This window comes from Acipenser ruthenus, chromosome 8, assembly GCF_902713425.1.
Source record: "Acipenser ruthenus chromosome 8, fAciRut3.2 maternal haplotype, whole genome shotgun sequence".
NCBI classification, from domain to species: Eukaryota; Metazoa; Chordata; class Actinopteri; order Acipenseriformes; family Acipenseridae; genus Acipenser; species Acipenser ruthenus.
The window spans coordinates 19,081,591-19,096,766 of NC_081196.1; the positions used below are offsets into that span (position 1 = coordinate 19,081,591).

Here is a 15,176-nt window from a genome sequence, read left to right on the forward strand (position 1 = left end):
CAGAAGCTTCAGTTTTTCCCACCATGTTTTCTGCAATGCAGGAATACGACCCCACATCAGCTCCTGTCACCCGCCGTATCTTCAAGGTGTGATCGTCACGAATTTCAAACCTTAAATCAGATCAACCATAACTAGTGACAGCTATTCAATATTTGAACAAAACAATAACCTACTTAATAACTCTGCAATCCTTTGGGCTTAAACTCCTTTGTGTCAAAAGGACAAATGACAGCCCCGGCTCCTTGCTCATCATTGTATTAATTGACTGACTGCTTCTGTGGGATTCAGAAACTATAATTGCAACTGTGGTGTACAGTGACATTTGGGCAGCTGTCTGATAATTCTTCATTGCTATGGTGTGATTCAGATCAGCTGGTGTTCAATTAGGATGTTGTATAACCCAGTGTGGTCCACAGCAAGTGTTCCGTGTTCCCCTTTTCAACAAACATTTGACCAGATGTCTTTTTCTGTTCAAGTATGTGACCACTTGCTAATGGATTTTACCCTAGGGAGGAGAAGGCTTTGCTGTATTTTAGACCCAACAGTACAAAAAAATCATCCATCATACACAGAAAAGTAAAATAAAATATTAAAGGATTAAAAAAAAAAAATGAAGCCCCTTGCCCTTCTGGGACTCTTCGTCTTGTCCTCACTTTTTGCATAATGGCTAAGAAGATGAGGCTGGAAGTCACATACCTTCCTTTCGGTAAGTCTCCATCTTCCTTACGCCATCTCACTGCAGGTACTGGGTCCCCTCTGGCCTCACACCGAAATTCCACGCTCTCATCCACAAGCACAGACTGGCTGCTAGGCCTTTTCACAAAGTTAGGACGCTCTGCACAGTGAAGTAAATCCTTATTAAAATCCTTATATTATTCAGCATTATGTCGTACACACTGTCATTGTCCCCTGCATTGTTTGGATTAAGTCCAATGTATGGTCCCTGTGGGATGCTGACAGCAGTGAATCCGGTGCATTGAATATATTATATGAAGTGATCCTACCAGATGGCTTTAAACTAAATTACTTGAATACAAAACATATATACAATATTTTATATTTACATTACCTAGAACAGTGAGCTCAGCAATTTCACTGTCACGCTCGCCCACCATATTGGTCCCAACACACACATATTTGCCAGCATCGTTCTTCCGGGCATTTGTGATCATAAGTTTTCCTCCTCTGATCTGAAAGACAGAAGCAAACACTTGTATGAATTTTTTTTTTCTTTTCTTTTTTTTTTTTAATTTAGTTGTTGCCAATTAGTTGTTTTTATTATTTTCTCCCCAATTTGAAATGCCCAATTATTTTTAGGCTCAGCTCACCGCTACCACCCCTGCGCTGACTCGGGAGGGGTGAAGATGAACACACGCTGTCCTCCGAAGCGTGTGTCATCAGCCGCCCGCTTCTTTACACTCTGCAGACTCACCGTGCAGCCGTCTCAGAGCTACAGCGTCGGAGGACAATGCAGCTCTGGGCAGCTTACAGGCAAGCCCGCAGGCGCCCGGCCAGACTACAGGGGTCGCTGGTGCGCGGACAGCCGAGGACACCCTGGCTGACCTAAGCCCCCCCTCCCCCCGGACGACACTCGTCCAATTGAGCGCCGCCCCCTGGGAGCTCCCGTCCACGGTCGGCTGTGGAATAGCCTGGACTCGAACCGGCGATGTCCAGGCTATAGAGCGCATCCTGCACTCTAGCGAGTGCTTTTACTGCATGCACCACTCAGGAGACCCACATGTATGACTTTTAAACTCTTTGTTCACATAGATTGAAAACCACACAAAAATAATTTGCTAACATCTAACACTAAAAACTCCAATCCTTGCGCTATCAAACACACCAACCAATTAAATGGCAGTGGTTACCACACATCTATTTAGATTAGGAGGTCACAAGTTCAGCCATTAGTCAGAAGAAGTTTAAAAGTCTCATAAAGATAGGAGCATTGATAAAAATCTCACTTGTACATCCTAATAAGGAACACTACAGAAATGGAGGAAAGCTGGCAATATTCCTGCTATTTCAAAAAGTATTGTACTGTGGACCCAACTCCATTTCAACAATTAAAGTAAATTAAATGAGTATAACAAGAGAGGCTGTCCAAGGTACAAAGACTTAAAAGCTTAGTTTATTAAAATTTCCTGGGTGAAGGGTGCAGCAGTCCTTAGTATGGGTTACAACCTATATGTGTTTAAATGGCTGTGAAATGTTTGAAATGTCACACCTAATCAACTCTGAAGATTTAGAGTTTCTTTAAAAAAAAATGGGCATATTGACACCTGCAGACATCTGGGACGTCTTTGCGAAGCACCTAGAACTTATAACCATTTTTTATTAACAAACGTCTCATAATTTATGACACTAACCTTGTTTTAAATAATGGGTCCAGCAAAGTCAGAGCGGAAATTAAATTTCAATGAATTCTATTTTAAGTGCTTTGGTACTGAAGGATCTTATTGCATGACTGTTTTAGTCTGTACAGGAAACCTGCTGGGCTTAAAAGGCTCAACCTGTATGACATTAGTATAAAACCAAGGTCAGGTCAATTTGTGTGAAAGAAAGAAAAAACACAAATAACTACTTAAAAGTATCCCTTGGGTTCAAATGTTGCACATTTCCTCTATACAGGAACCTTCAATTGTAGCTCATACACTTGCAGTCTGGTATTTTGTTTTTTTTCCAAACCGGTCTCATAAAATTCAGCTCTTTTTTCTCATGCTGTTAAGTGATTTTTATGGTACTGGTGCACTAATTGTACTTGTAACTGTATAACTTGCTTCTATGTCCACTAATGGGCTATAAATACCTCAATAGTAAGGTCTTGGCCTGCAGTGCGAAAGGTAACAAAATTTAATTCCTGGCTTGATCTCAGCCATTTTTAAAAGGTCAAATTGTAATCAAAGAGACAAATGTTTAGACAAAAAGGGCTAGATTCTTATTCCAAAAGTTTCTTAGCACAATTTTTCCAGAAAGGCAAAAGCACCCAATAAAGTTACTAGAAATAAACAATTTGGATTTGAGTATCTGGTCAAATGAAAATAACAGTAATACTTTTGTCAACTTGGCTTTCTCAGATTTTCTTCAGAATTTATGAATGCTTCAAGTAATACATGAACCATATGAACGGGGAAAATATTTTAAGATTTGGTTGGAAACTACCCATATTACTTCAGTGTGGTACCACCCTTTTACCATTATAGGCACAAATAACGTTATTTATCTACCAAGTTGCATTTCATTTCAGACTACTTGTTGCTAGGTGTGAAAGTTGAAGTTGATAAAATGCAGAAGCTGTTTGACATAAGGGTAGATTAATTTCATTCTTGAAAGCTACAGCTGCACTCACCTTGGGCAGCCATAGACCCCATTATATTACTGTCAAGTGCTTAGCAGGACATGCATCAATGTGAAAAAGGCCCACAGTGTTTCATTTTCTCGACCACCAAGTGAGAATTTGCTGCTGTGCTAATTATTCTGTTATTGATTCACTAACAGCTCAGCAGCAATACATTCACAAAAGTCACAAGTATTTCATTCAAGTATTTCTTCCAATTGCATTCTTAGGCAACTGTTTGGACTACAACTTGTGTAATAAACTGTAAGCTTTTGCTCCAGGGATGCAATCATAAGGTCTGCGTATAAGCTTGACTGTCACTAAAAATACTTCAATAACCATTTATTTAATGTGCATTCTATAAATCCTTTTTCAAATGCCATTTACATGACCTAACTATGTATATCAGTCTCGTAACCAGCCAACATTCACCACAGAAGATGAAATGGTTGAGATGCTCCATTTTAAACTTGGCATATATCAGCAGTCTGACATCTTCAACATTTTCACACTGGCTGGCTTTTGTAGTTTGTAGAACAACAATTGACTGCTTTAACAAGCACTACGTGTATGTACCAGACAGCATTACACACATACATGGGCATGTAGTACAAATATTAGACAAAACTATAGAACTATGGGACTGGGGATCCACTGGGAGCACTAATGTTTGATGGGGGTGCCAACTTTCTAAAGCATAGCAGCACTGACTTTTCAAACATTTCAAGGTTACAACTTACAAAACACAGCTTAAGTATTGAAGATTTTTAGTAACTACTCAAGTATTACATTTATTCTAAAGATATATAAAACTAAAAGAAATAATGGCTGATTCCCAGCATCGCCACCAATGTTGAACATCCTTTGAAAATAAAGAAAACTGTAGTTAAAGCCAATCTAATCAAGTTCTTGACCATTTATTAAAGTTTAAAGTAATCTATATCATGGTAAAAGCAATGTGTTTAAAATCCTACAGAAAGCATAGTTTAGGACAAACAAGATACAGTACACAACAGAAAGACCAATAATAAAAGGATGGTATTAGTGAACTACTTTAAAATACCGTTTTAAGAATAATAACTTAAAGTGCCTAACAAAGTTATTATAGCTTAAAGTGACACATGCCAAAATACAACTAAAACGCTGTATGCTTTAAAATTCATGGGAATTCATTAAGAATTCAAAATACATTTTAGTTAAAGTGAATATTGATGGGTATGAAGTTTTACTAATGTTTGCTTGCCTTTGTTGCATGCACTTTTCAACTTTTCTAGAGTCTTCATGTTTTTAGTTTTTGTGTGTTTGTTTTTCTATTTGCCAATATACAGTAAACTATCAATAGCCTACTACAGGTAGCTAACAAACGAAAAAAAAGTATAACATTCTTTTTTTTTTGCATGTAGACAGGTGTACATATGGCTTTGTTATCTGGAAATAATTTATTTTAAAAGGAAATATTAGCACAAAACAATCGACTATTTATGTAGGCTACAAAAAACAAAAAAGAAATCATAGACACGTTCAGGACCTTTTCACTCTGTCTTCTTGTGTAAACAGAAAAGCACTCAGAACAGACAGATTTCAAAAAGGGCAGTGTCTGTATATTTATTCTCATGCAAAACCAACATCTAACTCCTCCAAGGAGTGCTAAACTAAACTTTTCCCAAGTTCTTAACTAATACCGGACAGACCAAAAACCCCAACACTTAAACACATACGGTCATTCCACGCCAACTCAACCAGAAAAGGGACATTTCGTTGCCCGTCCGTCTCAGATTTTCCTAGAAAAATTCACCTGGGGGGTTTTCAGACATGCTGAGTTCAGAAATGATAGCCATTATTTTTTTTTTTTTTAATTTTCCCCTTCGACCGGAAACCTTGCAAAGGTCAACCTAAAGTGAGAAAGGGACCTTGACCAGAAAAATCACCCTGGGTGCAATTTAGATGCTACCAACATATGTAGAACCATGTGTAGTTCTACTCATATTGAATAGAGCTTTTCAGAAAGAAAATACTAGGAGCACCTTACTCACTTCTGGCAAACTGCCAGACGAGGGGTAACTGATGAGTTTTATTTGAACTTCAGCCTAACCCTTTACCCTGTAGGGCAGGGGTGTCAAACTCAGTTCCTTGGAGGGCCACAGTGTCTTCTGGCTTTTGTTCCACCTGAGCTCTCAATTACTTAATTGGTCTAATGATTTGATTAACTGGACATATTTAACACTTCTCTTCAGGCCTCAAAATGTTTCATAGGTAGTGTACCTTGAATCCTGGATGCGATGGCATGGCCCCCACAGAGCCCTGATCTCAACATCATCGAGTCTGTCTGGGATTACATGAAGAGAGAGAAGCAACTGAGGCTGCCTAAATCCACAGAAGAACTGTGGTTAGTTCTCCAAGATGTTTGGGCCAACCTACCTGCCGAGTTCCTTTAAAAACTGTGTGCAAGTGTACCTAGAAGAATTGATGCTGTTTTGAAGGCAAAGGGTAGTCACACCAAATATGGATTTGATTTAGATTTTTCTTCTGTTCACTCACTTTGCATTTAGTTAATTGATAAATATAATCTATTAACATGTCTATTTTTGAAAGCATTCTTACTTTACAGCATTTTTTCACACCTGCCTAAAACTTTTGCACAGTACTATATATATACTATATATACTCTTCGCCACAAAAGCAAGGAAATGTGGCAACCCTAACTCACCATTCCCACCTCCACACAAGCAGCCAAAGGTAAGACATGCAACTCTTTCCAGATGGCACAAGAGATCCATCATCATGGTCCACTGGTGCTGTAGCAATGGATATACATGTACACTTCAACACATACACACCCACTTCAGGCTGCAGAAACGTATCAAACTTTACAAAAACAGAACTGTATTTGCAGCTCATGCCTGGTATGAAGAGATGGCTGCCAAGCGCACTTTGAGGGTCGTCAACCATAGGCCCGACTGGGAGGGACCAGAGGTAATCCAGGATGCTCGCCACTGGGCAGGACAGGGTGTCTAGCTCTGTGCCCTGACACCAAATGAAAAATAATTTCCTTGCTTTTGTGACGATGAGTTCAACCCTAACTGCTGCATTAACATAGTTGTTTGCAATGAACTGTTTTGCTTTTTGAGGAGTCTGTTTTTATTTTCATTATAAACTATGCCACTTCTATGGAGGTGTTCCATACGTGACTTCTGGATTTTACCACATTTTATTAGACATGTTAACGCAAAGGGGGCAATCTCAGTAATTCTAGCTACATGTAAAACAGTGTTGATCATTTGTATCTACATACTTTTTTTAAATGGTGCACAACTGTAAGATAAGAAATGAAGTGTCTCTTAAGGTGGAATCACACTAGACAACATAAGCGACTTAAGGTAATATAGTAGCCCTTTATGTCAGTTTAAACAGGTTGTAATGGACAAGATATAAGGTTAATTTCACAAGGCCTCAAAATGCCTCATGTTTTGTCCATAAAAACCTGTTTAATTATTATCTATTAATGAAACATTTATAATGCAATCTTCATTAACAGCCAAAAAAAAAACATGAACATGAAACAAATGTATACAATTGTTTTATTATTGAGAGTAAGGATTTAACGTATTGTTCATTCTTCACTTAAAGAACTTTAACCCTTTGCGGTCCTATGTCGGTCCTGGTCCGACATCACAATTTTCCCTTTCCGGTCATCATCAAAAAGATGCAAAAAACAGGCCTCTAGTGGTTCTTTCTCTGGAAAAAGCTGAGAAAACCATTCAATGGCCGAGTGAGATCGATAGAATCCGAGAGAAGCCGAAAACAAAAAATAAAAGGGGGCGTATCTCATGAATACAGATAGCCCCGGCATCACGTAGATAACACGGACATAAACAAACAAGATAGCTGCTTCTGCATCCAGCGCTCAAACAATATCACAGACATTTGCAGAGCTTTTTTTAGATGTTATAGTAATAAAATAATGACGGATCGCATTATTGAGGAGTTTGGTGATAAAACGAGTGATCAGGAGATGATTTATCAGTATGCACTATTATCAAGAGGTATGTGAAAAAAACAGCGAACGAGGGGTGGGGCGGGGCTGGAGATGCAGTACTGAGTGTCCTGTTGAAAAAAATACTTTTAAACAGCGCATTTAAAATAAACTGCACGTGTGAAAAGAAATTGGACCTGACATGCCTCAGACGCGCTGAATAAATGGACCGCAAAGGGTTAATTATTTTTTCTGCACATACTACTACTTTGTGTATGATGTAGAATATGTGATTGTAAACATCTAACACTAGTATGTACAATACTCTTGGTATGATTTTGAATGTGGGGTTCTTATGAACAGCATTGTCATTGATTGCGCCCCGGCACCTGTTTCTTTACATATTAAGGACTGGCAAGAAGTCTATCTATGTAGAAGCATTCCTTTGACAGTTTGGCCATCCCTTTTATAAACACATTTTGTATAACAATTTGAAACCCCTAACAAAAACATTGGAAGATTCTGGCAGCTGTTCCCATTTAAACCAGGCACAGATTAAAGAACTTCAACAACACAGGTGTGGTTTAAAAGCCAGTTTGCTGTCTTCTAATATGTCTTTGTTCTTGCAGGTGGGGAAGGAGATGGTCATACGAATATCAGATAAAAGAAATTTCAAGCGCCATTCGGCCAACATTTAATTTGTACTAACCACCGGTTCATTAAGATTTTCAAACTTGATTAATGGTTATGTTAATCAAGAGCCACTTGGTGATCCAGAAAGAATATGATTTAATTTAAAATGGATTATCAGGTTCCTTTCATTATATTTAGTGAGCTGCCATGTAATTCAGATTTAATCTTTGATATCCAATATCATACATGGATTAGTAAAAGTCAATCAGTGTAGTCTATGGGCTGCACTTTAATTACATTAGCACTTGTTGCATGTTCACAGAATATTATGAGATTATGGTACTGGGTGTTATTCAAACACAAGGAAAAAATTAACTGGATTTGCTTCCAAAATAAGAAAAAATTGTATATTGTCAATTAATTGACAGTTCATTTAGCATATTGTAACAACAAGCGTGGTTGGAACCGTGTGTCTGTGGCTGAACTGTTGTCACGACTGTTTACGCATGTGGGACCATGCTCTGCAAGCCAGAGCTTAGAGCATGCAACTTGCAAAGACTTGCTCGAGACTGTTTGGCGCTAGTAATTAATAGCTGGCACACAGGATTTACATGTGAGGGCAATGCACAAGGCTTTGCAAAAGAACTCACCCTATCCAAATTAACCAGCGTGGGAAAGGTGGACAAGGGACTGAAGGGTGCACTTGTCACAGGTGGAGGGGAGGTAACCAGGCTAGACTTCTGATTGGGTACAGCATTTACAATGTTTTAACTGTGTATGTCTGTGAGGCTGTTTGAGGAGAGTCTGCGAGCTACTCAGGCGTTGGTGCTGATTGCCGTACTGACAATCACCTGAACCTGTTTGCAGACTGCACTGCAAATAAAGACACCGCTGTTTTGCTGCACACCTGTGTCCTTATTCGTTTTTCACCTCCACTCAGAAAAAGCAGGACACCAGTAGTATAGAAGCGTTGGGCTGACACAAAAAGGGCAAGCAAATCTCACAAGGTTTGCAAGTTGCAAATTATATACAGCCATGTCCTTAATAAATCAGATGGTAATATGAAAGCAAAATATTTTTTTTGTTGACTGTAATAATGTAAAATGACCTGGCTAATAATTTGTCATATGTTAAAATTCGGAATGCAAAGTTATAGGCAAATTTAGGAATTCAGTTTACACCACTAGTATGTTGTAGATATAGGTACATTGACCTTTAAGGGCAAATACAGCACTTTAACATTTGGCAGTCTAACAGTTTAAGCGTTTCCAGAGGAGATATACAGTACCCCACTGGCTTCAGGAAATCCATATTTGAAACTTGAACTTTTTCCCCAGTCACTGGGTTTATTTGTGTTTGTTCTAAAGTTTAAGCATAGAGGAACTACAACTCTTTAATTTCTTATGTGACTTCAAATAAACTTTATAGATAGACAATGCTAAATCTGCTGTTTGAAATTGTACTATAAATGATTTGAGAATTCCATTCAGGCTATTGTTTAGTAAAGCCACCATAACACTGTATGTCTAGGCCTCTCCCTAATATTGTTATTCTCTATGAACACTATGTAGTACTGTCTAAATGCAAAGCTGAAAAAGTATATTTAATGCTCAGAATAAACTGATTCACATGGCAAAACACTTTAATTACCAATCCACTGTTTACTGTAAAGACTTGCTTAACTTATTTTTACTGTTATCAGTAAGTTGATATGCTGTTTGAAATCAATCGCCATTGGTGCTGAAAGGAGAAATGTGTTTTGTAGTTTAGTTTATTCCACGTGCCACGTTTGATGGCAGGCTATTTGAAATCATTCGCGGTTTAGACTAAGGTATGGGCATACAGCAATCAGTTAGTACCTCTGGGAGAACAGGGACAGCGTATGAACCCGGTTCAAGTTTGGAAGTGTCTTTAGAAGACAGAAACAAAGACAGCGCCTGCAAGATATTTAGATGTATCAAGGACAGTCTGAACGGTGGAGATATGTTTTGATCTCTACAGAATATGGAATGTTTGATCTTGACTGTTGTCTTGATTGGTATAGAGGTGTGCAGAGAAGCCATTACTCGCACTAGTACTTGGAAACCAATACTCGTATGAATACTCATACCTGGATTTACTCAGAAGTGGGTGGGTCTAAAACTGGAAGCGCTGTTAACATGCATCTCTTGCCCTTATTTTCACTCAGAAAGTGAGCATACAGTGTTTTAATGTTTATTTAACCTTCCGTCAGCAGCAATAATTGAGCTCATGAGGCAGGCGGAAAAGGGTGCAAATGCACCCTACATACATAAACCTGGTTAACTTATAATTTAAAGCAAAATAATAGCAAACCTGGTTTATATTTAAACAGTTCTGTATTGAATACATCTTTTTTCAGTAATGTACTAGGAGGTAATACACAGGCTACTGTAAAGAATGCAGTAATCAAATACAGTGCTAGACATGTATGTATTATACACACATAGATGCTCATTCTAATATGGGAAATTGACATACGGCTAAAAAAAAACCTGTAGGGCTAAATCAATCCTTTTAGAACCAGTACACGATTTCTACATCTCCCTCAGGTCTCCTGCAACTCTCAACAATGAAACCATCAGCCAGTAACCATGAGCTGTGATTGTGGATTGCTGTGTGAAAATTGCATTTTTTTTGTAAGCCTCAGATGGTGGAAAGGGGCACAAATGTACCCCACAAATTACTCCCATTTCCCAAGCTGGAAAAGAATGTTCTTGGTATCAAAATAAAGGTAAGCAAATAAGGCATAATCACATGTAAAGATATCCAGCGATCTTCAAAGAGTTAACATAGAGTTAAGATATATGTTAATTTTAAAAACTCTGGTGTGATTACATAGTGAAGTGGAGACCACTGAGATCAGATTGCAAATCTGAAAAGATGCATTTATTTATTATTATTTATTTACTAGTATTTTTTTATATTATTGTCATATGGGGGGGGGTTGTACATAGTAAAGTGTGATGAGCTAAGCTAATATGATGAGGTCAAATCAGAGAAGATAACACATCTGCAAGATATTCTATTTGTTATGTTACTGTTATTTGGGGATTTTAGGTATTTATTGTGATGAAGAGGTGCTTGTGTACAAAAAAGGAAAATATATATTTTTTTAATATTAAGTCTGCTTATGAATCTGCAACCTCAAAAACGTTCAAACACAAGTTTTCCCAGAACTTTGGAAAGTGATATGTGATAAAAGAAATACATGGACCATTAAACCATCCATAAAAATGTCCCAAAAAGCTATTCATACATCTCATGGAACATATCTTTGCCATTAAAAATATGTCTTCTTACAAGCTAATGCAAAACAGACTATAGCTTTTGTGTGCAAAGTAAATTTAAAGTGGAGTTATTAGTTATTTTACAGGAACGTAGCTTAAGTATTGTCTACGTGACCTGTGCCAGTACTACTAGTACAAAATGTAACTGCACACTTTATCTCGAATAAAATAACAAGGAAAATAATTTTAAAAAATCACTCCCACAAGAATACATTCTTGAAAACAATTAGTTTACTTTGGTTTATAAAACAAGGCCAGGAAGACTGAATTGAAAGACACCGCAGCACAAGAACAAAATAAAATCAATCATCACACAAAGACACACAACAATGGCTGTTCATGCTAGACAAAGAGAAGGTCACAAAAAAACAAGCCTGATTCCAACACAAAAACACTTAAATATTCTACACATTAATCATTTTCTTTGAAAAATGAAAATATTATTATTTGTACAGTCGAGCACACTCGCAAACTGAAGAAAAAGCCTTGGAAAAAAAAAATGCCCATAATTGTTATGGATACTCGTTTGTGCTTGGACTCGGGCACACCCCTAATAAATTACCTAAACTGCGTCCTTTATAAGCTATGTGCATGCATTCACAAACAGCAGGCTATCAAAGTTGGAACTCACTGTAATTCTTTCATCTCTGTCGTCTATTGGAACTCCGTCTTTTTTCCAGGAAATGGTCGGTTCAGGGTGCCCACGAGGAGGCAGGCACTCCATTACTGCAGGTTCACCAGCTGCTACCATCACATCCGAAGGGTTCTGTCTGAAATCATCACGCAAGACTGTGGGAGGAAGAAGAAAATAACCATTTAACATCATCACTAAAAATAAGTAAGCATATTCAAAAAATGCTGTTCCTTTGCAGTATTTTTAAAATCTGTCTGATTATATGCCCAAATGGTCACCTTTTTTTTTTTTTTTTTTAACTTCTCTGTGGCCATTGCATCTACATTGGTTTCCCCATCCGTGGAGTTTTTTTTAATTATTATTCTTTTGAAAATAAGATAAACAGACATGAGTACTTTGCCCTGTTTTTAGCAACGAACCTGCACCAAAAATAAACAGGCCATTCAACATGAACCAACCATCAAAGTGTGCCAAGTTACACTTTCAACAAACAGTAAAGCAAAAAAGAGTGAGCTGATTATCAAACTCTGGCTGTTGTCATAAGATGTAATATATTAAGATTTAAGCTAAAATATAGAAAAAATAATCATTCAAATTGCATGCATTAGTTGAGCTCTGGATGAAACACAAGATACCACACTTCAAAGATCAGTACCTAAAGCCCCTTTCACACTGGCATACTCTACCCCAGTCGCAACCTACCCAGATCAGCACACGGTGTCATGCGGGTTGGCTACGTGATTTCACAGACCTAGGTCACAGACGCAAATACACAATTTGCATATCAATGCCCCCGGAAGCAGCTTGTATCTGGCTCATGCTGTGACTCAAATCAACAAAAATATGGCTAAACAGAATAAAAGAGAAATGTTCCATGCGGAAGTGAAATCTTCACGCAGACGTGGCTGTTTGTTTTTTTGTCGGCTTACCAACGGCCGTCATGCATTTTGTCTCGCTCAACCGAGGTCCACCGGGGTACAACTAAGGCACGTGGTTTCACACTAAATGGGATTGTGACCCGGGTAGCCAGAACCTGGGTAGGAGTGTCAGTGTGAAAGGGGCTTTACACTGAGTTTATACCCCCTTCCTATTTGTTACTTTTGAACAAAGGCTTTAAACTTTCTAGACAAGGTTTCTCAGATGTAAATTTAAGTACAGCAATTTTAGATTGAAGCCTTACTCATAGCTGTGAACCAAGAAAACTGAAATGATTATTCAATCTGAATAATGATTCCTGCAACAATGCAGCCAAAATAAGATAAGCTCTACTCCTACGATAATTGAACATAATCTGTTTATGTTCCATTTGGCTGGCAGTTAGATTCCAAAGCTTTTACACTGGCTGATAATGTAAAAGCTACAATTCCTCTTTTGGGTTGCAAAAGAGGAATTATTTGTTCATAAAAATGGCACTCTGATTTCTTAACTGCTAAAAACTGCCTCCAGCAGTTACTTGGCATGGCAACTGGGTCAGTCAGCAATACCTTTGTTCAAATGCTGAACCACAGTTGCCACAGACCTATTACTTGTAAGCAAATTTCCAGACTAGGTTAAGTCATTATGTGTCTTGCCCAAATAACTGACAAGTTCAGAATAATTACCCAGTAGAACATATTATCCAATGAACAGCTGACTCAAAAAGGTGCAAATTCACAAATCTGGCACAGAAGTCAAACCCAAGAAAGTTGGGTATTTTTGAAGATTTCTCAAACTTTCTAAGAGATTTCACTGCACATTAATACATGTATGTGTCTACAGCTCTCTTGTACCTACCGTGAGTCAGACTTGTAATACTAAAATATTATAGGTATAGCTTAGAAACTCAATTTAACATGTATTAAAATTAATTTTATATTAAAAAACTAGATTATTTAAACATACTGCAAAACAATTAATAATGAATTAATTAAATAATGGGGACTTTTACTAAAACAAAAGGCTGTAAATATTTAATGCTTTTTCTGCCTTAATGTAATGCGAAGTAGAAGATTTTGTACCTGGCAAGGTAACGTCAGACCCGGAAGAAACACACAGCACTGCTTGCATGTTTCAATAAATAAACAAATAAAACAGCTGAACAAAACAAAGCACTGCACACAAAACAAAATCAGACAAATGAACAACAAATAGACAAAACACGGCAAAAACTAAACACACAACAAGTATCGTGCTGGTCCTCCAGCACGAGTAGCAATTGTTATTTTTTACTAGTTTTGATTCTCAGCTCCGTCTCAATCCCGTTCCTTCTCCCTGAACACACTTTCCTTGTGTCACCCGTGATCACTCTATACACCTGTGGCTGGAGTCTTAATTAATCATTTAATCATTTATTCAATTCACGGCTCCACCACATTCCCACATGTTTATGCAGGGAGGATTAACTGCCTCCCTGTCACCCACTATTTCACACACACATGCCCATGTTCATATACAAATACACACTTTACTCTGTACGTGAAGTGAATTTGCAATCCCCATGCCTAAATACAAATATACATTTTAAATCACTGTGTTACACAACTCACACTCTGTGCATCAATACATACACACCACATAAAACATAAACACACACAAATACGCACTGGGACGGGGCACCCCGCCACAGGGAGACGTGTTTTTGGTACAATTTAAAATAATGGCTGCAAATTCACAATGAATTCCGGCTGAATACCACAGGAATAATGCCTGAATATCTTATGCACTTCCTTGGAGTTCTGGAGTAATTCATTTTGTATTCAGCCCTGTTAATTCATGTGGATTTAATCATCCATATTCATTCCATGTTTCTTTGTAACAAATAATGTTTATCACATGGGATTGTAATCCGGGGTGGGGAGGGGGGGGGCTGGAGAGCAACATAACGTGTTACAAAGGAACATGGAATGAATTAGCCGTGTGTATATATATATATATATATATATATATATATATATATATACACACACACACACACACACACACATACAGTGCCTTGCAAAAGTATTCAGACCCCTGACCAATTCTCTCATATTACTGAATTACAAATGGTACACTGAAATTTCGTTCTGTTTGATATTTTATTTTAAAACACTGAAACTCAAAATCAATTATTGTAAGGTGACATTGGTTTTATGTTGGGAAATATTTTTAAGAAAAATAAAAAACTGAAATATCTTGCTTGCATAAGTATTCAACCCCTGTGCTGTGGAAGCTCCCAGTTTACACCGATGAAAGAAATTGCCCTAACGAGGACGCAATTACCTTACCATTGGCCTCCACCTGTGAACCATTAAAGTTGCTGTCACATTTTCT

General features: G+C 37.8%; 1 protein-coding gene across 7 annotated transcripts in view; it reads right to left on the bottom strand.

The window, feature by feature from the left end:
* LOC117406858 (roundabout homolog 1-like) overlaps positions 1-15,176 on the bottom strand; it is a 409,265-nt gene that overhangs the window by 45,713 nt on the left and 348,376 nt on the right. For all 7 annotated transcript variants that reach the window (XM_059028687.1, XM_059028686.1, XM_059028684.1 and 4 more), the window contains 4 exons: positions 11,883-12,040; positions 1,070-1,190; positions 697-835; positions 1-110 (listed from right to left, as the gene is read on the bottom strand). The exon at positions 1-110 is cut by the window's left edge and continues 18 nt beyond it. In XM_059028687.1, coding sequence (XP_058884670.1) covers positions 1-110; positions 697-835; positions 1,070-1,190; positions 11,883-12,040 — 528 coding nt within the window. The remainder of the gene's footprint in view (positions 111-696; positions 836-1,069; positions 1,191-11,882; positions 12,041-15,176) is intronic.